The 25,797-nt window shown below is 43.3% G+C and overlaps 3 protein-coding genes across 5 annotated transcripts in view; 2 read left to right on the forward strand and 1 right to left on the reverse strand.

Moving 5' to 3' along the window:
- The window catches only part of gfm1 (G elongation factor, mitochondrial 1), a 31,674-nt gene extending 8,499 nt beyond the window's left edge, over positions 1-23,175 (forward strand). The window contains exons 7-18 of the mRNA XM_079885649.1: positions 380-534; positions 616-700; positions 3,221-3,358; positions 4,244-4,345; positions 5,513-5,569; positions 5,751-5,888; positions 7,303-7,385; positions 17,046-17,208; positions 19,009-19,153; positions 19,236-19,396; positions 21,875-21,928; positions 22,028-23,175. Coding sequence (XP_079741775.1) covers positions 380-534; positions 616-700; positions 3,221-3,358; positions 4,244-4,345; positions 5,513-5,569; positions 5,751-5,888; positions 7,303-7,385; positions 17,046-17,208; positions 19,009-19,153; positions 19,236-19,396; positions 21,875-21,928; positions 22,028-22,159 — 1,413 coding nt within the window. The 3' untranslated portion in view covers positions 22,160-23,175. The remainder of the gene's footprint in view (positions 1-379; positions 535-615; positions 701-3,220; positions 3,359-4,243; positions 4,346-5,512; positions 5,570-5,750; positions 5,889-7,302; positions 7,386-17,045; positions 17,209-19,008; positions 19,154-19,235; positions 19,397-21,874; positions 21,929-22,027) is intronic.
- On the reverse strand, positions 7,503-25,107 carry lxn (latexin). 2 transcript variants are annotated; one of them, XM_079885679.1, is made up of 8 exons: positions 24,437-25,107; positions 23,695-23,804; positions 14,403-14,555; positions 13,724-13,786; positions 9,736-9,919; positions 9,162-9,298; positions 8,886-8,948; positions 7,503-8,807 (listed from the first exon to the last, which is right to left on the reverse strand). In XM_079885679.1, the coding sequence occupies exons 2-8, from the start codon at positions 23,794-23,796 to the stop codon at positions 8,691-8,693; spliced, it is 819 nt and encodes a 272-aa protein (XP_079741805.1). In that variant the 5' UTR covers positions 23,797-23,804; positions 24,437-25,107; the 3' UTR covers positions 7,503-8,690. The 2 variants fall into 2 exon arrangements, with proteins under 2 accessions (XP_079741805.1, XP_079741806.1); XM_079885680.1 differs by lacking the exon at positions 23,695-23,804 and having other exon boundaries at positions 24,437-24,567.
- The window catches only part of mfsd1 (major facilitator superfamily domain containing 1), a 54,701-nt gene continuing 53,985 nt past the window's right edge, over positions 25,082-25,797 (forward strand). The window contains exons 1-2 of one of the 2 annotated variants that reach the window (XM_079885657.1): positions 25,082-25,296; positions 25,506-25,558. In XM_079885657.1, the coding sequence (XP_079741783.1) occupies positions 25,146-25,296; positions 25,506-25,558 (204 nt within the window). In that variant the 5' untranslated portion in view covers positions 25,082-25,145. The remainder of the gene's footprint in view (positions 25,297-25,505; positions 25,559-25,797) is intronic. The other variant, XM_079885658.1, reaches the window with a different exon arrangement.

Raw genomic sequence — 25,797 nt, forward strand, 5'->3', positions numbered from 1 at the left:
AATTTACTGTTATGTAGGGGTGCAACAGATCACAGTTGATCGTGACCCATACGGATCGGCTGCCCCATGTTTGGCTCGCATCTCGCATGTCGCGAATTAACTGCTAAATCTAACCGTCATTGAGTGAAAGTTTATCATTTGGACACGTTTCACGTTTTGAGAGACAGAGAGAGAGAGAGTTTCCTTGCCCTTGAACGGACACATACGCACAAAATTATGTCTAAATATGTGTCTCCGCAAGAATTCTCTCGTATATATCTCAGTATCTCAGCGACACAGTTGATTGGATGATTTGATGTACCTATACCTGTGTTTGTAGCACTATCTGTAGTCCTGCTGTGTATGTAGGGGTCTGAAAGCGTGTATGCTGATGTTTCAGGCGGCCGTGCGCAGGGTGACGATCAAGCGTGCGTTCACTCCTGTGCTGGTGGGCAGTGCGCTGAAGAACAAAGGAGTTCAGCCCCTGTTAGACGCTGTGCTGGAGTATCTGCCCAACCCCACTGAAGTCAGCAACTACGCCATCCTCAACCAGGAGTGAGTGCTGGAGCTGCAGCTAACTGAAACACACCGTTAGACAGAGTTACAGGTGTGTTAATGTGTGTGTGTCGTTTACAGGGAGGCTCGAGAAGGCTCAAAGATTCTGATGGATCCAACAAGAGATGACACTCAGCCCTTCGTCGGCTTGGCCTTCAAACTCGAGGTGAACTTCTGAAGTCAAGTCGTGTGAGCCGAATCGTGGACCTGTGCTTGACCTGTGTTTACCCTGTGTTTACCCTGTGTTTACCCTGTGTTTACCCTGTGTTTAACCTGTTTGACCTGTGTTTGGCCTGTGTTTGGCCTGTGTTTGGCCTGTGTTTGGCCTGTGTTTGACCTGTGTTTGACCTGTGTTTGACCTGTGTTTGACCTGTGTTTGACCTGTGTTTGACCTGTGTTTGGCCTGTGTTTGGCCTGTGTTTCCCCTGTGTTTGGCCTGTGTTTGACCTGTGTTTGACCTGTGTTTGACCTGTGTTTGGCCTGTGTTTGGCCTGTGTTTGGCCTGTGTTTGACCTGTGTTTGGCCTGTGTTTGGCCTGTGTTTGGCCTGTGTTTGGCCTGTGTTTGACCTGTGTTTGGCCTGTGTTTGGCCTGTGTTTGACCTGTGTTTGACCTGTGTTTGGCCTGTGTTTGACCTGTGTTTGGCCTGTGTTTGGCCTGTGTTTGACCTGTGTTTGACCTGTGTTTGGCCTGTGTTTGGCCTGTGTTTGGCCTGTGTTTGGCCTGTGTTTGGCCTGTGTTTAACCTGTTTGGCCTGTGTTTGGCCTGTGTTTGGCCTGTGTTTGGCCTGTGTTTGGCCTGTGTTTGGCCTGTGTTTGGCCTGTGTTTGGCCTGTGTTTGGCCTGTGTTTGACCTGTGTTTGACCTGTGTTTGACCTGTGTTTGGCCTGTGTTTGGCCTGTGTTTGGCCTGTGTTTGGCCTGTGTTTGGCCTGTGTTTGGCCTGTGTTTGGCCTGTGTTTGGCCTGTGTTTGACCTGTGTTTGGCCTGTGTTTGGCCTGTGTTTGACCTGTGTTTGGCCTGTGTTTGACCTGTGTTTGGCCTGTGTTTGGCCTGTGTTTGACCTGTGTTTGACCTGTGTTTGACCTGTGTTTGACCTGTGTTTGGCCTGTGTTTGGCCTGTGTTTGGCCTGTGTTTGGCCTGTGTTTGACCTGTGTTTGACCTGTGTTTGGCCTGTGTTTCCCCTGTGTTTGGCCTGTGTTTGGCCTGTGTTTGACCTGTGTTTGACCTGTGTTTGACCTGTGTTTACCCTGTGTTTATCCTGTGTTTGGCCTGTGTTTGGCCTGTGTTTGGCCTGTGTTTGGCCTGTGTTTGACCTGTGTTTGACCTGTGTTTGACCTGTGTTTGGCGTGTTTCCCCTGTGTTTGGCCTGTGTTTGGCCTGTGTTTGGCCTGTGTTTGGCCTGTGTTTGGCCTGTGTTTCCCCTGTGTTTCCCCTGTGTTTCCCCTGTGTTTGGCCTGTGTTTGGCCTGTGTTTGGCCTGTGTTTGGCCTGTGTTTGGCCTGTGTTTGACCTGTGTTTGACCTGTGTTTGACCTGTGTTTGACCTGTGTTTGACCTGTGTTTGACCTGTGTTTGACCTGTGTTTGACGTGTTTCCCCTGTGTTTGACCTGTGTTTGGCCTGTGTTTCCCCTGTGTTTGACCTGTGTTTCCCCTGTGTTTGACCTGTGTTTCCCCTGTGTTTGGCCTGTGTTTGACCTGTGTTTGACCTGTGTTTGGCCTGTGTTTCCCCTGTGTTTGACCTGTGTTTCCTCTGTGTTTGACCTGTGTTTCCCCTGTGTTTGGCCTGTGTTTGACCTGTGTTTGACGTGTTTCCCCTGTGTTTGGCCTGTGTTTCCCCTGTGTTTGACCTGTGTTTCCCCTGTGTTTGACCTGTGTTTGGCCTGTGTTTCCCCTGTGTTTGACCTGTGTTTCCCCTGTGTTTGACCTGTGTTTGGCCTGTGTTTCCCCTGTGTTTGGCCTGTGTTTGACCTGTGTTTCCCCTGTGTTTGGCCTGTGTTTGGCCTGTGTTTCCACTGTGTTTCCCCTGTGTTTGACCTGTGTTTGGCCTGTGTTTGGCCTGTGTTTGGCCTGTGTTTGGCTTGTGTTTGGCCTGTGTTTCCCCTGTGTTTCCCCTGTGTTTGGCCTGTGTTTGGCCTGTGTTTGGCCTGTGTTTGGCCTGTGTTTGGCCTGTGTTTGGCCTGTGTTTGGCCTGTGTTTGGCCTGTGTTTGGCCTGTGTTTGGCCTGTGTTTGGCCTGTGTTTGGCTTGTGTTTCCCCTGTGTTTCCCCTGTGTTTGGCCTGTGTTTGGCCTGTGTTTGACCTGTGTTTGACCTGTGTTTGGCCTGTGTAAACCTGTGTTTGGCCTGTGTTTGACCTGTGTTTGGCCTGTGTAAACCTGTGTTTGGCCTGTGTAAACCTGTGTTTGACCTGTGTTTGACCTGTGTTTGACCTGTGTTTGACCTGTGTTTGACCTGTGTTTGACCTGTGTTTGACCTGTGTGTTTGACCTGTGTTTGACCTGTGTTTGACCTGTGTTTGACCTGTGTTTGACCTGTGTTTGGCCTGTGTTTCCCCTCTGTTTGACCTGTGTTTGACCTGTGTTTCCCCTGTGTTTCCCCTGTGTTTCCCCTGTGTTTGACCTGTGTTTGGCCTGTGTAAACCTGTGTTTGGCCTGTGTTTGACCTGTGTTTGACCTGTGTTATTCTGCAGGCGGGGCGCTTCGGTCAGCTGACGTACGTGCGTGTGTATCAGGGTTGTCTGAGGAAGACCGAGTACATCTATAACACCCGCACGGCGAAGAGAGTGAGAGTTCAGAGACTCGTGCGACTCCACGCAGACCAGATGGAGGTGAGACATGTTTCTCTCTCAGTGAGACTGTTCAGTTCTTCAGATGGAGGTGAGACTCCGCGTGTTTCTCTCTCACTCGCTACGGTTACATGCAACCAAATAATCCGTTAGTAATCGGATTAACGGCTCAATCGGACTGAAAAACTTCATGTAAACACCTTAATCGATCCGAATGAGCTCGATCCCAATGAAATTTTGATCGGAATGAAAGGGGTGGTTTATTCCTTTTCTAATCCGATCGAGAGAACATGTAAACACTTGATCAGACTGAACACCTGAAACTGAAAGTATGCGCATGTGCAATGATGTAGAAATAGCGTAATGACGTATGACGCGCGGAACGAGCTGTTCTTCCTGTTGAATAAAGTGTCTTATAAATGAGTGTCCCGTCATCCTAAAATTCTCCTTTCACTCTTCAGTGTGTGTGAAGTGGAGCAGGACAACGTCCCACCAGTCCTTGTTTCAGATCCTCATCCACAGACAAGGGTTTTGGGCATTTTTACTGCGTGATCAATACAAGCAGCGGCACAACGGTTCATATGATCACTGTCTCCAAATTATGACCAGAAATGGATAAATATTAAGTCTGCTGCTTAAAACAAATAAAGAACCAATGCAGGAGAATGGTTATGCACAAACAGCGGGAAACTCTGTATATTTGTGCAGTGTGCGCATGTCAAAAAATATATTCAGATTTGAAGCTTGTGACATAAACGCGCACATCAACCTGATCACGTTTAGCGCTCATGTAAACACTACATTCAGGTTCATCAATCGGAATTAATTCAGTCTGATTGAAACAAAAGTTGTGCATGTAAACGTAGCCAGTGAGAGTGTTGAATCAGACTGTTCAAGAGTGTGTGGTGTGTTTCTTGTGTTGTTCAGGACGTAGAGATGGTGTTTGCTGGAGACATCTGTGCCCTGTTTGGCATCGACTGTGCCAGCGGAGACACATTCACTGCCCGCACGAATGCCAACCTCTCCATGGTACGTGATCAACCGAGAACAACACACGCTAAACCTGCTCAGAAACACAGGGAAACCAGTGGTGTGTGAAATATTAGTACAGTTTAAAGGGCATATTGCAGGTTAGAGCCCCCAGTGAGTCAATGTATAGAAAAATAATGTAGGAACTAGATTTTCTTTAAATATATACTTAAAAATGCACTATCAAGGCTTCTGGAGTCATTTTTTTTGTTTTGTTGTTGAACTGTTGTTGGCAAAGGGAGTTTAAATGATCGTTTGATCAGACAAACTTCAGAAAGAAGCCCGTGTGGAAACAATAACAGCGGCAAACTGAGAGTGGTTTTAACTGTTGATGCGAGCTTGAATCCGCTTTTCCCCGATCCCATTCTGTTGCATATCAGCTTGGAGAGTCGGTTATTTTTAACACATACAAAATGAAGAAAATATTCTAAAAAGTGAATGTAAATAGACCAGTGGGTATTCAGTGGGCCTGTGAATGACATTGGATGCGGTGTATGACATTGGTCATGTCGTTACATAACCGTAGAAGAGCTCTGGCTTTAAAATAAGAGATTTCATCTATAGTAAACTGTGATCAAAGCTGGGTTTCTCCAGTTGTCAGACATGATCCTTCAGAAATCATTCTAAATGATGATCTGATGCTCAAGAAACATTTATTATGATTATCAATGTTGAAAACAGTTTTTCTGCTTCTTATTTTTGTGGAAATTGTCATACACTTGGTTTTTCAGGATTCTTTGATGAATAGAAAGCTCAAAAGAACAGCATTTATTTGAAATAGAGTGTTTTTTTATTATTATTATTGAGTTATGATTGTTTTGATTAATTTTAATTCATTTGCACACTCCATTTTGTCTGAATTTGAGACCTGGCTTCATTCAGAACTCAGTCTTGTGCAGTAAATGTGCAGTGAACACCATTCTGTTCGTTGTGGTATTGGAACTGATTTAAGTCATTGTACATGTGTTATACTGAAAATGAGAATTAATTTTCTTTATGCATTATTGGAATTCTTTTTCTTTCAAATGTGGCGTGAAATGAAACATGACCCCGTGTGTGTGTGTTTGTGTGTTTGTGTGTGTGTGTGTGTGTGTGTGTGAGATTGATCCGGAACACATGTTAAGAACATCTGTGTAGTGATGTGAGGAATAATGTGTGTGTTCCCAGGAGTCCATCCATGTTCCCGAGGCTGTGATCTCCATGGCCATACGACCCTCCAACAAGGTACAGAATCACTGAAGGACTCGCTCGCTCTCGCTCTCTCTCTGTCCTCATCTATAAGAGTGTGTGATCATCATCCTCCTCTCTTCTGTCCTCATCTATAAGAGTGTGTGATCATCATCCTCCTCTCTTCTGTCCTCATCTATAAGAGTGTGTGATCCTCCTCCTCTCTTCTGTCCTCTAGAACGACACGGACAAGTTCTCCAAGGGCATCAACCGCTTCACCAGGGAAGATCCCACGTTTAGAGTTCACTTCGACACGGAGAGCAAAGAGACCATCATCTCCGGCATGGGAGAGCTGCATCTGGAGATCTACTCACAGGTACACACACACACACACACACACACACACACACACACACACACACACACACACACACACACACACACACACACACACACACACACACACACACACACACACACACACCTCAGAGCTGCATCTGGAGATCTACTCACAGGTACACACACACACACACACACACACACACACACACACACACACACACACACACACACACACACACCTCAGAGCTGCATCTGGAGATCTACTCACAGGTACACACACACACACACACACACACACACACACACACACCTTAGAGCTGCATCTGGAGATCTACTCACAGGTACACACACACACACACACCTTAGGGCTGCATCTGGAGATCTACTCACAGGTACACACACACACACACACACACACACACACACACACCTTAGAGCTGCATCTGGAGATCTACTCACAGGTACACACACACACACACACACCTTAGAGCTGCATCTGGAGATCTACTCACAGGTACACACACACACACACACACACACACACACACACACACACACACACACCTTAGAGCTGCATCTGGAGATCTACTCACAGGTACACACACACACACACACACACACACACACACACACCTTAGAGCTGCATCTGGAGATCTACTCACAGGTACACACACACACACACACACACACCTTAGAGCTGCATCTGGAGATCTACTCACAGGTACACACACACTCTCTCACTCACACACACACACACACACACACCTTAGAGCTGCATCTGGAGATCTACTCACAGGTACACACACACACACACACACACCTTAGAGCTGCATCTGGAGATCTACTCACAGGTACACACACACACACACACACACACACACACCTTAGAGCTGCATCTGGAGATCTACTCACAGGTACACACACACACACACACACACACACACACACACACACACCTTAGAGCTGCATCTGGAGATCTACTCACAGGTACACACACACACACACACCCCTTAGAGCTGCATCTGGAAATCTACTCACAGGTACACACACACACACACACACACACACACACACACACACACACACACACACACACACACACACACACCTTAGAGCTGCATCTGGAGATCTACTCACAGGTACACACACACACCTTAGAGCTGCATCTGGAGATCTACTCACAGGTACACACACACACACACACACACAAACACACACCTTAGAGCTGCATCTGGAGATCTACTCACAGGTACACACACACACACACACACACACAAACACACACCTTAGAGCTGCATCTGGAGATCTACTCACAGGTACACACACACACACACACACACCTTAGAGCTGCATCTGGAGATCTACTCACAGGTACACACACACACCTTAGAGATGCATCTGTCCATGTGTGATGGGGAAACTGATGTGTGTGTGTGTGTGTGTTATAGAGGATGGAGAGGGAATATAACTGTCCGTGTGTGATGGGGAAACCGAAGGTGGCTTTCAGAGAGACGGTGACCAGCGCTGTGCCGTAAGTCCTGCATTTACATACACACACACATACACACACACACGAAGAAATCACATTCATATCATCTGATGGATGAAGATCTGATGCTGAACACACACATTATCCTCGACTCAGTCCTAAATCAGCATAACTCTTTATTGTACAGTGGTTACACGTATAGGCACTGCAGTGACCAGGGCTGTCAAACAAAGATGTCATTTTGAATATTCGTTGATAAAAATAAAATAAAAACACATTCGAATGCAGAAACCGTGCACATCGAGCTGGTGTGTCGAGAGTCGCGAGACATGATGATGGCATCACTGACACAGTGTGTGTATTAGCTTATCCAGTATACAGCGCCGCGGTGTTAATTGGAAAAATATCGGAAAAAGAGTGAGAGAATCTTGCTTACACCAAAACATCTTACAAGTGTGTGTGTGTGTGTGTATCCACATATTGAGCAGCTGCAACCACACACTTGACCAATCCTTTGCTGTTGTGTGTTCGTGTAGTTCATTACGCTGTGTGTTGAAGTGTGTGTTCTCAGGTCACAGAAGCACTTACACTGCTTTATGCACTATTGTAACCTCATTTTCCTCGCATACACATTAAGGAAATTATATTTATTTAAGAACAATTGTTTCAAAAGGTAATGCACTTTAAAAAGTGAATTTCATTTCATTTCAATAAAAGATGCGATGCTCAATCTGATTTGTTTGTTTGTTTATTGCGCTCGCTTGCGCCCTCTTGTGGGCGTAGAAGACACTTTTTAAAGGATTGCCTTTAGAATTCGAATATAATTAAAATTTTGCTAATATTATTTAAGAAAAAAAAATCGAATTTAGCTTTTCAGCCATTTTGACAGCCCTAGTAGTGATAACTATAAATTATGCATAATTACGACTAACCCTAAATCAAACCCCTAACCCTCATTATATGGTACGTACATGTTGTTAATGAATATTACTCAGTACTTAAATGTAGACTTGAACTGTTAAAAGGAAACATTAAAATAAAGTTGAACCAAAATCATTTGAAATGAAGTAAACATGAACTGAAATAAAAGAATGTAAAAGTCTAGTTTGCGTTAAAAAAACCCATATAAAACTTTAACTGCCTTGAATTGAACACAGGAAATATAAAACCTAATTAAAAAAAGTCAAGAACTGTAATAGTGAATCATAGGCTATATGTGTGCATGTGTCCAGCAGTGAATCAGGGCTTTCTCTGGTGAATGAACAGCAGCCAGCGGTATTTCTCTCTGTTTATTAGTGTTGATGCGTGATCAGACAGCAGTGTGTGTGTGTGCTTGAGTGTGTGTGCTCAGTTTGCTGTTGGCGGTCCGGTGTCATGAGGGCACTTGGGAAGCCACTCGGTGTCCAGCACTCTGACGCCCCCCTCAGGAGACCAGGAGCATAGCAGCTTCCAGTGGATGATCTCCTGCACAGCAGATCATGATGTTAACACACACTCCTCTGTGCGAGACCTCGCTCTGCTTTAATGATCTGTGTGTCTCACCTGTGAGACGATGTCATGAAGGAGAACGTGGTACTTCAGCATCAGCTGCTTCTCGCTCGTCTCCTAAGATAGAGGACGTTATTCTTCAGCCTCTCGTAACATGTGGCGATCGCTTACAGCAGGGGTTTATAACTAAAGTCCAAGAGCTCCGGCCTCCAGATCTCCTTCCCAGTGGAGGACCGGACAATACTTCAACAACACTGCTTTAAAGTGTGGACACATGTTCCTTAGCATCACTATTGTGTGTGTGTGTGTGTGTGTGTGTGGAGCTCTGACCTGCTGTGTGAGGTTGGCCACCTGTGCCATGTTATACTCTGTGTTCTCGCTGGACTCTCTCAGCATGATGAAGGACGCAGCCACACGAGCCAGATGCCAGAACGGCTGCATGTCCTGGCTGATGTTCCCGTAGCTGTCTGCACACACACACACACACACACAGAGAGAGAGAGAGAGAGAGAGAGAGAGATCAGCGCTGAGCCCTGTGTGTGTGTGTGTGTGTGTGTGTGTGTGTGTGTGTGTGTGTGTGTGTGTGTGTGTGTGTGTGTGTGTGTGTGTGTGTGTGTGTGTGTGTGTGTGTGTGTGTGTGTGTGTGTGTGTGTGTGTGTGTGTGTGTGTGTGTGTGTGTGTGTGTGTGTGTGTGTGTGTGTGTGTGTGTGTGTGTGTGTGTGTGTGTGTGTGTGTGTGTGTGTGTGATGACACTGCCGTTCAGAAGGTTGGGGTCGGGAAGATTTTTTAAGTTGTAAATGCAGCCTTGGTGAGCAGAAGAGACTTCTTTAAAGAACATTAAAAATCTTTCCGATCCCAAACGTTTGACTGGTAGTGTAGGTGTGTTGGTGTGTGTCACACACACCTGGCAGGTCGTGCGCTGAGACGGCGCTGTGAGGCGCTGTGTGTTTCTGGTAGAAAGCGAGTTCCTCCGGCGAGCTGCTGATGTGTGTCAGATCCTCACAGCGCAGATGCACCTCCGGAGGAGTGTGTGTGTGTGTCTCCGTCCGGGGGAACAACACCTCCGCTGAGCAGCGCAGCACCGAGCCCTGACACACACACACACACACACACACATTAGAGACGTGTTATGATGCAAAACCTGGGCTTCAGTCGACTCACTCGATCACACTGTTCAAAGGTTTGGGGTCGGCAAGACCTTGTTTCATTACAAAGATATTTATTCTGAAAGAGGATAGTTACAAAAATGTATTAAATGCTGTTCTTTTGAAAAGTCTATGAAATATGAAGCAGCACAACGGTTTTCAACACTGATAATAATCATCAAATCCTCATATTAGAGTGATTTCTGAAGGATCATGTGACACTGAAGAGTAATGATGCTGGAAACTCAGCTTTGATCACAGGAATAAATCACACTTTACTGTATATTCACATAGAAAACAGCTGTTCCCTTTCGAACGGTCAGTCGTATTGCGTCTGCTAGATGCGATGGGGGAAACTCCTTTTTCTCCGAATTCTGATGCCTTTTATAAAATAACATCAAATTTGATCTCCTTCAGCGATGATCTTCGGACCTCACAGAATACACAGACAGGTTCTTTGCCAAGGAAAACAGCCGACCAGAAGATCCAGAGCGCTCTCCAGCTGATCATCATGCGGAGAGCTGTTCTCTCCGGCGAGTGCCTAAAAGGCCAATTTCTTTCTGAAAGAGCGGCGACACTGATTCAAATGTCGCACATGTAGAGCCCACAGAGATGAGCTGCTCTCGACCATCGACAGCGCTGGGGAAAAGGGATATGAGAAGTGTCTGGAAATGTTGGAGGTTTTGCTGGCCCTAAAACCTTCCTATGACACCTGGTAGGTCACCATGTCTTAGTCCAATCAGACAACACAACAGTGGTGTCCTATATAAACCGCCAGGGCGGGCTCTGGGCGAGACCTCTGTACAGGCTAGCCAAAAGCCTCCTCTTATGGGCACGAGGTAACCTGCACTCGCTGAGAGCGGACTGAACCAGGGAGCAGACGGGGCAATGTGTCCCCAGGGGAATGAACCCTTCATCCCCAGACGGTTCAGATGATCTGAAGACAACTCTCACTGCCCAAAATTCTTCTCGGAAGACTGGGATGCGCTGTCCACGAATGGCCCTGCTTCCTCCTTTATGCTTTTCCCCCAGTCGCGCTCCTCCCTCAGGTCATCAAAAGGATCAGGGAAGGCAGACACGTAGTCCTTCTAGTGGTCCCTCTCTGGCGGACCCAACCTTGGTTCCACGAGTTGATTCAGCTGCTCACAGCAGCCCCATGGGAGGCCCACAGCATACCCCTGAGGAAAGACCATTTGGCAACCCCGTCCCAAACTACGGGCCCTCCATGTGTAGCCTACGGACCTCCCAGCGAGAGTCCTAAACACCACTTGTGAGGCTAGAGCCCCATCCACGAGACACCTCTACGCCCTTAAGTGGTCTGTGTTCTCCAGCTGGTGTTCCAGCCCGGGACCAGGACCCTGCATTATGTGGAGTACCACTGGTACTTTCATCTCTCCAAGAGCTACTGGATGCAGGCCGTACCCCATCCACGCTCAAAGTCTACATGGTTGTCCGCTTTCTGAGGAGAGCGAGGAGGCTCAACCCACCCCGCCCAGTCCAGTCCTATAGGCTTATATGTGCCTGCAATGCCCCATCGGTGTCAGAACACAATCCACCAGAGGCATGGCCTCCTCCTGGGTGTGGTCCAGTGAAGTATCTTTTAGCGATATACGTGCGGCAGCCGGCTGGTCCTTGCCGTCCACCTTCTCCAGATTTTATAACTTGGAAGTCCCTGCATTGCAGGCACATATCCTTTCCGTATAGTTGGCCCACTACTATTCTTAAGGGTTCTGACCCTATTGAACCCCCTCAGGCCGCTATTGCCCCATTAGACCTCTGCCCTTGGGACCCTTGTCCAAGCGTCCCAGGCTCGGGTCATAGAACATGTCGTTCTGCTTGAACATAGCACAGCGTGATTGGATTGGTTCCCCATCGCGTCTAGCAAGCGTAATACGACTGACCGTTCGAAAGGGAACGAATCGGTTACTGACGTAGCCTTGGTTGCCTAAGATAAGGGAACGAGTATTTCGGAGACGGCCATGCTATGGCGCGCACGACTCTGTGTTAGTCGCTTCAGTCGGTTGACCTGAATCATATGGCGAAATTAGCGGCTTTTATAGGCAGATGCCCCGCCCCTTTTGCCGGGCTCTGCGCTCAGATCGGTGGGCTGTGCCCTGATTGGCTCGCACAGTTATGCCGCTCAGCCATAGGTTCGTGCAGTTCCCACTGATCAGCCAATGAGCATGCAGTTAGTCTCTGTACTGTTATGCAGTAGCACTGCGTTATTTTATAAAGGCTTCAGTATTCGGAGAAAAGGGAGTTTTCCCCATCGCGTCTAGCAGACGCAATACTCGTTCCCTTATCTCAGGGAACCGAGCCGTTTTACATCGGAATAATATTTCACTGTTTTACTGTATTTTTGATCAAATAAATGCAGCTGGTGAGCAGAAGAGACTTCTTTAAAAAACATTGAAACATCTTGCTGACCCCAAACTTTTGGCTGTCAATGAACATGTAATGCATCGATTAAGGAGTTTAATAATATTACATTACTTTAATATATATTGCTGTTACTATAATACTCATATCATTTATATAATGGAATATTTGGAGAATATCCCAATTTTAAAGTATGGCTGGCACTTCCTGTCTGGGGACTGCCACTCAAAGTGACACAAATAATCCTGATCCATCAGTTTGACTGAATGAGCTGGACGTTTTTATCCATCAGGAAAACAGTGGAACTCTTGGTGTTTTAATCGGACGTCAGTATCACAGGAATATCTGTGGCTATTCAGGCATGTTTCTGAAGCAGGGAGAAACACAATACTTATGTCAAAATGACGGAAAGCACTTAGTTAATGAAACAGTTTTTTGATTAACGCAACATCCATGTTACATAACTTAGACTTGGAGGGTTTTCAATAGACTGAATGCTTGATGGATTGGATATTATGAGATAATTAAAGTGTTTCTGACCTTTGCTGCATGTAAACCTGTTGTAGGAGACTCCAAAACAACATTAGGAACCTTTAAAATATCATAATAGGGGCACTTTAATACTCTTATACTTTTAAGTTAGATGGCTCAGGAGTGAGAAAAATGTCATGCTTATTGGCAGTCGGGAAGTTACGCCCATAGTTTGTGCAAAGCAGAGGACAAAGATGGATGTAGAGAATGCAACTTCAAATATTTATGAATCTTGATGTTCGTAAGCTTTAAACGCCTTATTTGATGGTAGTTAATTCACTGACACGGATTGATGTGAAGGCATCGGTCCATTTCTTGTGCTGGTGAATGTATATTTGAAAACATGGTTCATTAGTTAACATTAGTTAATGTAACTAACAATGAGCAATACATTTGCTACTCTATTTGTTAATCTTTGTTAATGTTAGTTAATAAAAATCCAGCTGTTCGTTGTTTGTTCATGTTAGTTCACAGTGCATTAACTAATGTTAACAAGATTTTAATAAAGTATTAGTTAATGTTGAAATTAACATTACCAAGTGTTAACTAACAAACCTTATTATAAAGTGTTACCGAAAACATAATTAAAAGAATTATGAATCACACCAAAATCAAATTATTGTGGTCAAAAAATGAATGATGATAATCTTGATTAAATGGTTGTCAGAGCCAGTTTTGAAGTTGTAACAGATACTCTCTTCTCTAACAATGACGGAAGTTTATTGATTTAGTATTAAACTAGAGCTCTTTCATTCAGCTGGTGTGGCAGGAGTGAGTCAGAGTGAGTTGTGTACTTGACTGGTTTTACACCTCGTCTGTAATGGATCTGAAACGTACCGAGCTTCCATAGTCCGTCACGGAGAAATCCAGGCTGTACTTCCTGCCTCCGGTTCCCACGACCTGTCAACGCAAGAGTTAGCAGTCCTTTAGCAAACACAAGAGTTAGCAGTCCTTTAGCAAACACTCACAGGCCGAGTCTCGCTGAAGGTAAGGGAGGAGCATGTAGATGTGAATAGAGAACTTGTACAATAGATATTCGTACTCGTATGCTAAAATTTACACTCACAGCTCCAATGTGAAAACCTATAAAATACAAATCTGAAGTTGAATGTTGAGATTTGCACTCGCAGACAATAGTCACAAACCTGTATTCTGAAGCTGCACACAAGTAATTACAAATGTGTAAAATGCCATTCACAGAAATACAATGACGGACACAAACTTGTAATACATATTTGCACTTATCCTTTCATTCACATTCGCAGTACAGCCTCACTTAGGCACTTGCAACTTCTCAAATCTGACATTTCATATTTCACACTTTGACTTTTGCAACTATTTTCCTGATATATTAAATACAAACCTAACATGTAACTACTTGTCTGCAACTTCAAATTCAGAATACAGGTTTGTGACTATTGTATGCGTTTTCAAATTGACATCTACATGCTCTGGAGTTCTGCTTCTCTTTCCCTTCACGAGTGACTGAGCTGAAGGGTCTCTGAGCTCGTCTCACCTGGTCCTCCGCCGTGGCCGTGTGCACCCGCTGCAGGCCGAACACCCTGAAGGGCGAGCCGTGGTGTGTGTTCAGGTGATGCAGGGCCACTTGAGCCGCTCGCCGCGCTGGGAAGTGTGTGGGAACCAGATCTCCTGTGGCCATCGTCTGTGTCTGAGAGAGCAGAGACACACACAAGCACTGAGACACACCTCACTCACAGGGTGTGTGTGTGGCTTACACTGGACTTTGAGTCTCTAATAGTTGCGTAACAAGAGCATGTGATCACTGTCAAAACGAGGAGATGAAGAAATACTCAAGTGTTCAGACACGAGCAGAACTGTAGAAGCTGCTTGAAAGAGTTTCTGTGGGATGAGAGTCCTGCACTTCCTGTTTTGTGCTGTAGCCCCGCCCTCTTTTAAAGAGACACTGCACGGTTTCTCTATCAGCACATTATAAATGTCATGCTCTTTCAAGCTTTATAATAGCAGTGAATGGCTGTTTCTATTTAGAAGTCCATAAAAGTGCATCTATCCATCATAAAAGCGCATCTATCCATCATAAAAGTGCATCTATCCATCATAAAAGTGCATCTATCCATCATAAAAGTGCTTCTATCATCATAAAAGTGCATCTATCCATCATAAAAGCGCATCTATCCATCATAAAAGTGCATCTATCCATCATAAAAGCGCATTATCATCATAAAAGTGCATCTATCCATCATAAAAGTGCATCCATCCATCATTTAAGTGAATCTATCCATGATTAAAGTGCATCTATCCATCATAAAAGTGCATCTATCCATCATAAAAGTGCATCTATCCATAATAAGTGAATCTATCCATCATACGAGTGCATCTATCCATAATAAAAGTGCATCTATTCATCATAAAAGTGCATCTATCCATCATAAAAGTGCATCTATCCATCATAAAAGTGCTCCACACTGCTCCGGGGGGTTAATAAAGGCCTTCTGAAGTGAAGCCATGCGAATATGGAAAAATACCCATATTTGACACGTTGCAAAGTAAGATCTGTAGTGGCTTAAAACAGTTTAACAGAGGAACCGTTATTGCAACCAAACAGCCACTTACATTCATAATGTTTATTGCAAGAAGTAAAATACAGTTTATGTAATCAATGCATGTTTTGCACTTAATTTCATATACAGTACATTTTAGTGGTTTTTGTGTGTGTGTGAATGTGTTTATCAACAATAATATAGTACAATTAATAAACAAATCAGTTTATATACATCACAGAAGCATTTTAACCCTCTGGTGTTCTTCACCTGTCAGTCAAAAATGAAATTTTATTTCAGTGAAATTAATGTTCTATATTTTAGTTCGATAATGTTTTTTATTTAATATTTTGTATTTTTAGGGGATTTTATTAGCCTGACTACGTCAGACTTCGTACTTCCGCTCAATTTCATTTCGCTTCTGTACTCAGTCTGAGACAGCTTCAGAGCTTTCTGTTTGCCACCGGTCTGGAAACAGCCGGGCCAATCAACGAACAGAGGGCGGGCTGAGAGCCGTGACGTACACGCTGATTGTACCGTGGATGCGTAGATTTACTTAACTTAACCTGCAAAAGTCGTTCACAGCCATGTTCACTCCGGTATTTCGCTCGATGGTTTTGTTTTCGCATCATACATGTGTTTACAGTGAAAGTTAAATGCGGCCGAGCATGCGCATAACACACGCCATAACCAAACGTTATGTGATTGGCTTACGGGTAACCAATGATTTTAAACTTCAGACAAGCGCCCCCTAGCAAGAGAGAAAACACTTCTCTGTTATGCCATTCCAGACTCTGTCTACGAACGAAGCAAAGTGAAGTAGCAGAGTCTGGTATTACCAGGCTAGGATTTTATGGTACTAAAATATATTTACGCTGTATTTATAATCCATGTATTCACTTTTTGAGCATAGACCTGAAAATTAAATTCACAACTTAAACGTTCGTAAATCTTGAATGCTTTAGAGCGACAGACTGAAGTTTGATCTTTTTTTAAAGACGACACTTGGCTGATTATTGCTGGAGTGAAAAAAGTTTTTAAAAAAAGTTACAGAATTTTATGTTTATTATGAAAAATTTGCAAAAATACCATTTTCAATTTGTATATGAAATATATATTTTCAAAAACATGTTTTACTCTAAAACTGTGAGAAAATCAAAGCCATAAATCTAAACAAGTTATGTTCAAAATGTTATGTTCTTTCAGTCAGATTGTGTTTGGCTGCAGTACCAAACGCTTCCACTAGAGGAAATTCTTCTCATTTCCAATGCACTCATTTTTGACCGTGAGGAGCACAAGTGTGACTGTTGTTTTCAGGACCATTTAACATGTTCCAATCATGTTCATGATTATTTTTCTTTTTTTTCTTTACCAAGTTTCGTACCATTCCGATGAAGTAAAAAATCCCCCCAAAAAATAATTGTTAATTTGTAGACCGTTTAACAATTATTAATTGTTAAAAATGACCGTAGAGCACCAGAGGGTAAAGTATACACACAGATATAGCATCATCACTCAAAAATGTTAATGTCATCACAATATTGCTGGTTAATTCCACATCAGCATCCACAGAGAATGAGTGTATTGCGAGCACTGGATGTGTGTTCCAGCACTGACGCAGGTGTGTGTGTGTGTTGCAGGTTCGACTTCACCCATAAGAAGCAGTCTGGAGGCTCGGGTCAGTACGGTAAAGTGGTGGGCGTCCTGGAGCCGCTGGAGCCAGAGAACTACACCAAACTGGAGTTCAGTGACCAGACCGTGGGCACCAACATCCCCAGGCAGTTCGTGCCCGCCGTGGAGAAGGTGAGAGAAGACCTCAGGAGAGTCTCGCAACACAATCCACAGGCGTTAGCATCATCGCGAGATCGTAGACTTCATCATCAGCATGTGATGATGAGTTAAAGCCACTGTTCAGAGAAGTACAGGCTACAGTAGGCATGCAATCAGTGCAAACATACATAGTAAATACACTAAATTCACTGAAACGTGAAAACAGAAAGCGTCTGTGGCATTAGTTCCCAAATACATCACATGGTTTCTAGAGCTACATGAACCGATACAAAGAATAAAACAGAGAAATTATGGCTTTTAATGTTGTTTATGTGTCTATGTGGTGTTTTTAATATGCTTTAAGACAAACATGTGTAAATTCATAAGTCGACAGCATTGCTGAGTATTTCCTCCTTAAAACTGCAGTGAACCAAAGACAGTCTCAAAAACACGCTTTGAAATCGCTGGTGTTTCTGACATCACAAACTACCTTGTAACCAATCAGATCAACGTGTGATCGTCAACCAGTGGATCTCTGAGCTGAGTGAGTGAGTGGAGGCGGGGCTCATTTGCATATTCATAGAACCGCGCATACTAAATGAGGCAAGGGTGTCGAGTTACAGTCAAGATATTTTAAGGCATGAAGTTTTTTTAAGGAAAAAACATTTAAATATGTCATTTTGGTGATCAAAGTGTGTGGATGAAACTAGCAGAACTGCAGCAGATTTCTCCTCACTCGCTCCAATCAGAGACAGATCTCCATAAAATGAGTTCAGAAATTTTAAATTTCAGAAATTTTTGTAATTTTAAGGTTTCGTTTCTTTTGTGGGCCTGAGAACACTCGTTCCTCGTTCACTTTCACATGGAAAAGAGCGGAGAGGATCTTCTTCTAAGTCATGTCAGTTTGGAGCGCCATGAGGGTCAGTGAATGATCGTTTTCGGTTGAACTTTGGTTGACTTTAGGTTAGGTCTGCTCCCTAATAGTCAAGGCTTAGTCGACCAAAATTGTATTAGTCGTTTAGTCGCAGAAAACAAACTTGGAAAAAGTGGCAAAATCCGCAGGCTGTAACGGACAGATCGTTACCAGCAGGAAATCCAAATAATCGCCTATCATTCATCGACCTCAAGTATGGCTTACCAGGAACATGTGAGCAGCAGCAACTTTACAAGTCCGTCGTCTAATGTTAACCTAGAAACATGAGCGCTATTATTAGGTGCGATACAGGCGCAATCTCTGCATTTACCTTATAATACTCCCTCATGTTTGCTCATTCAGATAAGCGTAATGCAGATTATAAAGGGTCTACTTTTATTTTTGAAATCTCACAATAACAACAAAACGTTGTGTAAAATAATGTCGCTTTCTGCCATCCCAGTCTCAGTGAACTTGAGCACATCACACAAATGAACCGAAACTCAGACATGAGAAATATATCTATAGAAAGCTTGACATGTCTACTTTTGAATGAACAGATTCCAATGGGAAAAATATACATTCTTCGATTATGTAATCCGTATGAAACGACGAAGATGACGAGTCGGCATCGTTTCTTAATCTTTGCAGTCAAAAACACAGAAAACATTACCAGTAAATGATTAAAATGTTTAGACAGTCTCATCCTGTTTTTGTTTTTTTCACAAGACTTTCATAATCATTACGTTTGCTGGTGCACGGTGGCAAGCTTTATGTTTGAATTTGTGCGCTGATTAGGCTATACATATTTTATATATGCAATTAAAGGCGCATTATTATGATTTATGGCTCATTAATAATAACGTGTCTAGCCTCAGCGCTGGTCAAAGCATTGGTTGAAGCTGTTCCTCTGTCCTCAGGGATTCAGGGAGGCGAGTGAGAAGGGTCCTCTGACGGGACACCGGATCTCCGGCGTGCGGTTCGTGCTGGACGACGGAGCGCATCACATGGTGGATTCGAACGAGATCTCCTTCATCCGGGCAGGAGAGGGCGCTCTCAGACAGGGTATGAGCTCCACATCTCCTCTTCTCTTGCTCTTGCTGCGGTGTCCCGCTGGTGTTGACGTGTGTGTGTGCCGTGTGTTCAGCGCTGGAGAAGGCCAGTGTGGTGATCCTGGAGCCCGTGATGTCAGTGGAGATCGTGGCTCCTAACGAGTTCCAGGGGGCCGTCATCGCAGGGGTCAACCGCAGGCACGGCGTGATCACGGGACAGGACGGGGCCGAGGGCTATTTCACACTCTACGCTGACGTGAGTAACTCAGCTCTGCATCGGTCTCGCTCACACCGCTGGACCACCACAAGAGCAACCACACAAAGACCACAGGATAGTTTCAACGACGTGAAAATACGGGCCGATAATTCTTTATATTTGAAAGCCGATAACCGATATATTGGCCGATAAATCTAAACCCAAACTTTTATATCGTTTTTGAGAGCCTGATTTAAGCACTTCAGATATATAGCCTTTTTTATGTCATTTTATGTCGTCTATATGACATACACATGTTGCACTTTACTGCATTTTCCTCAAAGTGACTCCAATCATATTTCAAGCAATTCAAAACTCATCATGTTGAACAGTGCATCTGAGGTGTCTCAGCTGAAGGAGATAATACATTTATCGGCTTTAACATATTGAGCAGATTTTAAAATTAAAAACATTAAAAATGAACATATATCGGCCGATACCGATATGTTGTGCATCGCTAGTTTAAAGAAAAAGTCTATTTTAAGACACTCAAGATTCTTTGCATTGTGATATTTGGACAGAAAAGTGCTTAATTGTCAAAAGTACTTTTCTGTCCAAATTAGGGCTGTGAAACAATTAAACGCATCCAAAATAAAAGTTTGTTTACATGTGTGTGTAGTGTGTATAATTATGTATATATAAGTACACACACATGCATGTATATATGTATATATATATATATACACTCACCTAAAGGATTATTAGGAACACCTGTTCAATTTCTCATTAATGCAATTATCTAATCAACCAATCACATGGCATTTGCTTCAATGCATTTAGGGGTGTGGTCCTGGTCAAGACAATCTCCTGAACTCCAAACTGAATGTCAGAATGGGAAAGAAAGGTGATTTAAGCAATTTTGAGCGTGGCATGGTTGTTGGTGCCAGACGGACCGGTCTGAGTATTTCACAATCTGCTCAGTTACTGGGATTTTCACGCACAACCATTTCTAGGGTTTACAAAGAATGGTGTGAAAAGGGAAAAACATCCAGTATGCGGCAGTCCTGTGGGCGAAAATGCCTTGTTGATGCTAGAGGTCAGAGGAGAATGGGCCGACTGATTCAAGCTGATAGAAGAGCAACTTTGACTGAAATAACCACTCGTTACAACCGAGGTATGCAGCAAAGCATTTGTGAAGCCACAACACACACAACCTTGAGGCGGATGGGCTACAACAGCAGAAGACCCCACCGGGTACCACTCATCTCCACTACAAATAGGAAAAAGAGGCTACAATTTGCACGAGCTCACCAAAATTGGACAGTTGAAGACTGGAAAAATGTTGCCTGGTCTGATGAGTCTCGATTTCTGTTGAGACATTCAGATGGCAGAGTCAGAATTTGGCGTAAACAGAATGAGAACATGGATCCATCATGCCTTGTTACCACTGTGCAGGCTGGTGGTGGTGGTGTAATGGTGTGGGGGATGTTTTCTTGGCACACTTTAGGCCCCTTAGTGCCAATTGGGCATCGTTTAAATGCCACGGCCTACCTGAGCATTGTTTCTGACCATGTCCATCCCTTTATGACCACCATGTACCCATCCTCTGATGGCTACTTCCAGCAGGATAATGCACCATGTCACAAAGCTCGAATCATTTCAAATTGGTTTCTTGAACATGACAATGAGTTCACTGTACTAAAATGGCCCCCACAGTCACCAGATCTCAACCCAATAGAGCATCTTTGGGATGTGGTGGAACGGGAGCTTCGTGCCCTGGATGTGCATCCCACAAATCTCCATCAACTGCAAGATGCTATCCTATCAATATGGGCCAACATTTCTAAAGAATGCTTTCAGCACCTTGTTGAATCAATGCCACGTAGAATTAAGGCAGTTCTGAAGGCGAAAGGGGGTCAAACACAGTATTAGTACGGTGTTCCTAATAATCCTTTAGGTGAGTGTATATATATATATATATATATATATATATATTTTTTTTAGATTTACCAGCAAATATTTTTTAAATATATACATGTGTGTGTACTTATATATACACACTACACATACACACATTATGTAAACACAACATTTTATTTTTAATCGTTTCACAGCCCTAGTCCAAATTCTCATTTCCTGCGGCAAAATCTCAATATATAATTTACTGTAAAGCACAAAATATGTATTACAGTAACACTTTATTTTACAGTGTCCTTGTTACATTTTACACGTACTTACTAACTGTAGTAAGACTATACAAGTACATGTTGTTGATCAATATTACTCAGCACTACACTGTAACAAGGACACCTTAAAATCAAGTCTAACTGTATTTACACAAGTTTGTTTTACAGTAAGTGATTGGAAATTGCAAAAAAATAAATAAATAAATAAATAAACCATTCAGACTCATTGTACAGTAGTAACGTGAACGAGCGTTTGTGTGAATATGACACACATTTACAGTGTGTTCTTGCTTCTGTATTCTGTGAGATTAAACTCAAAACCCTTACGACTGTGATCATGATGTTGTTTCAGATCCCGCTGAATGACATGTTTGGATACTCCACAGAGCTGCGCTCCTGCACTGAGGTAAAACACACACACACTCAGTACTGAAGACTGTAGAGTAGACTGTTCGGTATGTTCCTGCTCTCATCTGTGGTTCATGTGTGTGTGTGTTGTGTTCAGGGTAAAGGCGAGTACACCATGGACTACAGCAGATATCAGCCCTGTCTGCCCAGCGTTCAGGAGGATCTGGTCAACAAACACCTGGAGGCCACGGGACAGATGCCCACCAAGAAGAGCAAGTGGAAGAACTGAACACACACACACACACACACACACACACACACACAGCTCACGGACGTTTGTAACAAGTGAACATGTCAAGAAGGTCACGGGTGATTTGAAGAGATCGGCTCTGGAAGGGTTTGCGAATACATTGTAAATGTCTTTGTACAGCAAATGGTTGCAAATGTGGTGATTTAATATAAAATGATGATGTTTTAAATCTGTGTGTCTCGAGTCGCATTGGGAACGCCGTAACCCCTCCCCTAACCTGAGCTATACACACACACACGAGAACATGATTCCCCTCAGACCGGCTGTGACGGAGAAACATGAGCCAAATGTAGAGAGCGCAGGGATGTTACGCCACATACCCGGGTCAGTTTACACACAGCCAACCCCATAACTTACACTTATCTTTCAGAGGGAATTTTTCTTTGTAATATATTCAAATAAATACATGTGTGATGCATCTCACCGGACAACACACACTGATGAGCCAGAGCAGTGATACCCATCTAATCTACCCAGTCTCCCTTTTAATGTTGTTTATGTGTCTATGTGGTGTTTTTAATGTGCTTTAAGTCAAAGCATGTGTAAATTCATAAGTCGACAGCATTGCTGAGTATTTCCTCCTTAAAACTGCAGTGAACCAAAGACAGTCTCAAAAACACACTTTGAAATCGCTGGTGTTTCTGACGTCACAAACTACCTTGTAACCAATCAGATCAACGTGTGATCGTCAACCAGTGGATCTCTGAGCTGAGTGAGTGAGTGGAGGCGGGGCTCATTTGCATATTCATAGAACCACGCATACTAAATGAGGCAAGGGTGTCGAGTTACAGTCAAACTATTTTAAGGCATGAAGAATTTTTTCAAGGTAAAAACGTTTAAATATGTCATTTTGATGTTTAAAAAATGAGACTACAGGGGGACTTTAATATGTGGCCTTGTTAGGAGATGATCAACAATATTCGCTTCACCTATGATGACTACAAAATAATATTTTGGCTCAATGAAAAAGAAAAATAAACATTCAGACTTTGCAAACACAGACTGTTTTTTGTTTTTTTTCAACCAATCTTTCATATTTACCATCAAACAAACAATAATTCTTGTTCACAATCATAAAAAAACTGATTAAAAGATAAGCACGTCTGTATCCAGTGATCATGTCACTTCCTGTCTACTGAGATCCCTTCATCTGATTGGCTTATGTGTCCTTCGCTGCTTATGATATCCCACAATCCTGTGTGTTCGATTCCATGACACTTGAGCTAAAAGAATCAAAATGGCGTCTGAAAGTAGCAGTCGGTGGTCAGTTTTTCCACTTTATGAAGGTAAAGAGAAATAATATTGTAGTAATTAAATGTTCACTTAGTTATCGTATCTCATTAGGCCATTAAGCTTCCTCAGAAATCATCGCATGACACAAATCAGCCGTCGAAGCTTTCAAATGCTGCTTTCTGGATCACAACAACCCTGAAGATGCTCACACCAGACAGGAATAACCTCAGCAAACACAGTCACTCATGGAGAAACAGCACTGGTAATGAGCACTGGTTTACCTGGGGCTGGATCGGCGCTGGGTCCGTGGAGTGAGAGACGGGTAGAGCCACACTGAGCTCAAGCAGAGAGAGAGAGAGAAGCAGCCAGAACACCTCCATCATCCTCAGCCCTGTTTATACAGCTGAGATCAGTTACACAACACTGACGCTCTCCTTACACAGATCCAGACGCACTTCAGCAAACTCTCGCCACGCTTTCACCCAAAGCTGCGTGAGCTCAGACACACAGGAAGTTCACGACACAAAACATCTCAGAATTCATCAGTCCACTGATGTTTGTGCTGCTGTTTTCCCTCCACAATGATGTCACTTCCTGGAAGATGATGCCAACAAGGAGCTGGCTCAAGTTCAAGAGACTTCACAGAAGAATAAAATGATGAAAAGTGATATTGAGGACACGGATTGCTTACTCAAAGATAATATTGTGTGCTCTGTTTCAGGAAATCATGCATAATAAACAGTAAAGTGATCCCATACATCTGACTGTAGTGTCACAATAAGCCCAAAGTGTTTGTGTGGTTGAGGAAATCTGTCCACTTTTACCATGTGTAATGGGCTATTGAAGCTATAGAAGCAGTGCCACTGCTAGCTAGGAAACAACAACATGCTAGCAGCAGATTTAAAGAACATTTAGGAAGAAAAGAAACATTTTCAACACAACAGGGTTGACATGGTATGTTTTACACCATTAGAGTCTTCTAGAAATGATAAAAAGAGAGAAAAGTTTATGACTGACACTTACTTTGTTCTTGGAGTTGCTTTCCCTCCAAGGAAATGATGTCACGTCTAGCAGGTCATGTGATTTGTGGCATAAACTGGAGTTTGACAGACATAAACTAATTTAATGGTGTTGTGTGCTTATGTATCACAATACTAGTACATTTACATATATATCTGAAATAAAATAAAAAAATTAGGTTACATTCTAAATTAGCAATTCAATTTAGAATGTAACCTTCATTTTGGTTCCACTTAGGTGACCTTAATTATGTTGGCTACTTGCATATAACATTATAATAATAATATAATGGTTTTTATTAATCAATTTGTAAAATCATGTGACATGAAAGTTAATACACATTTTTTTTTTTTTTTGTAAAATATGAGGAATTTTTTCATGGTGAAATAAAACCAAACTAAATGACTTCAACCACTTGAAACGAATCGCTGAATCAGTTTCTCGTGTTTGAACCGAATCAACAACAGATAGTCTGAACACGTTTCCAACGGTCATCCGCTTCAGTTCGACGTGTGTAAACAAACTTGTGTTTTTAAACACGAATTTAATTGTGAGAATAACACACACAACACTGATAAATACAAGAAAAAATATATAAATATATAACATGCGGTCAGGAAGTGCGAGATTGTCCAAGTTAGAAAAAACGGTAGTGTTCCCTATTGATCACGTGACCCTCAGCTGCCTGTCACATGACTGCGCTGGTTTGAACATGGCAGACAGAGAGGAGCACCGGAGTCTCTTAGATGAAGATGATGAAGATGAGGAAGATGAGGGGTCTCGGCACCTGAGCCCGCTGTGTGACCCGAGGCACCTGCTCCACCGGATCCTGGTGCTGGTCTTCATGTGCTTTCTGGGCTTCGGTAAGAAGAACACAATCAATCCCGACGACGAGTCACAAGACACACACACACACCATCCACATATTCATAACCATATCGCGTTATATTCGCACGATTTTGTGTCATTCACAGTCAGAGTACCGTGGTCTTACTCTGTTGTTACCATGTTTGGGCTCAGTGGTGTCAGATTTCATGTGAAAGTGAAACTTACCATGTTTACTGTGTTGCAGGCAGTTACTTCTGTTATGATAATCCAGCTGCGCTTCAGACTCAAGTCGTACAGGTGTGTGTGGATTTAAAGTCAGTTCATGTCCTCTGAGGAAACATTCAGAAATGTAATAAATCCTGTAAGTCTACAGCTACAGTAAGGTAATGTGTGTGTGATGCTCTTTGATACATGGAGAGTTGCAGGTTCACCCTGATTCCCTCCACAAAAACCCAATTGGATTTTTCATTGGCATTCGGATTATTGCAGAAAATAATCTCTACTTTAGTCTAGTAGGACTGAGTGTGTAATAAAGC

The sequence above is a fragment of the Squalius cephalus genome (assembly GCF_949319135.1).
Source record: "Squalius cephalus genome assembly, chromosome: 11".
Classification (NCBI taxonomy): domain Eukaryota; kingdom Metazoa; phylum Chordata; class Actinopteri; order Cypriniformes; family Leuciscidae; genus Squalius; species Squalius cephalus.

Excerpts from the sequence above, each read along its gene's own strand:
- lxn (XM_079885679.1), bottom strand. The coding sequence starts at position 23,796 with ATGATGGAGGTGTTCTGGCTGCTTCTCTCTCTCTCTCTGCTTGAGCTC. Across the intron at positions 13,787-14,402 it reads CGGCCACGGCGGAGGACCAG|GTCGTGGGAACCGGAGGCAG; the intron begins GTGAGACGAGCT and ends TTGCGTTGACAG. Across the intron at positions 8,949-9,161 it reads TGGCCAACCTCACACAGCAG|GAGACGAGCGAGAAGCAGCT; the intron begins GTCAGAGCTCCA and ends CCTCTATCTTAG.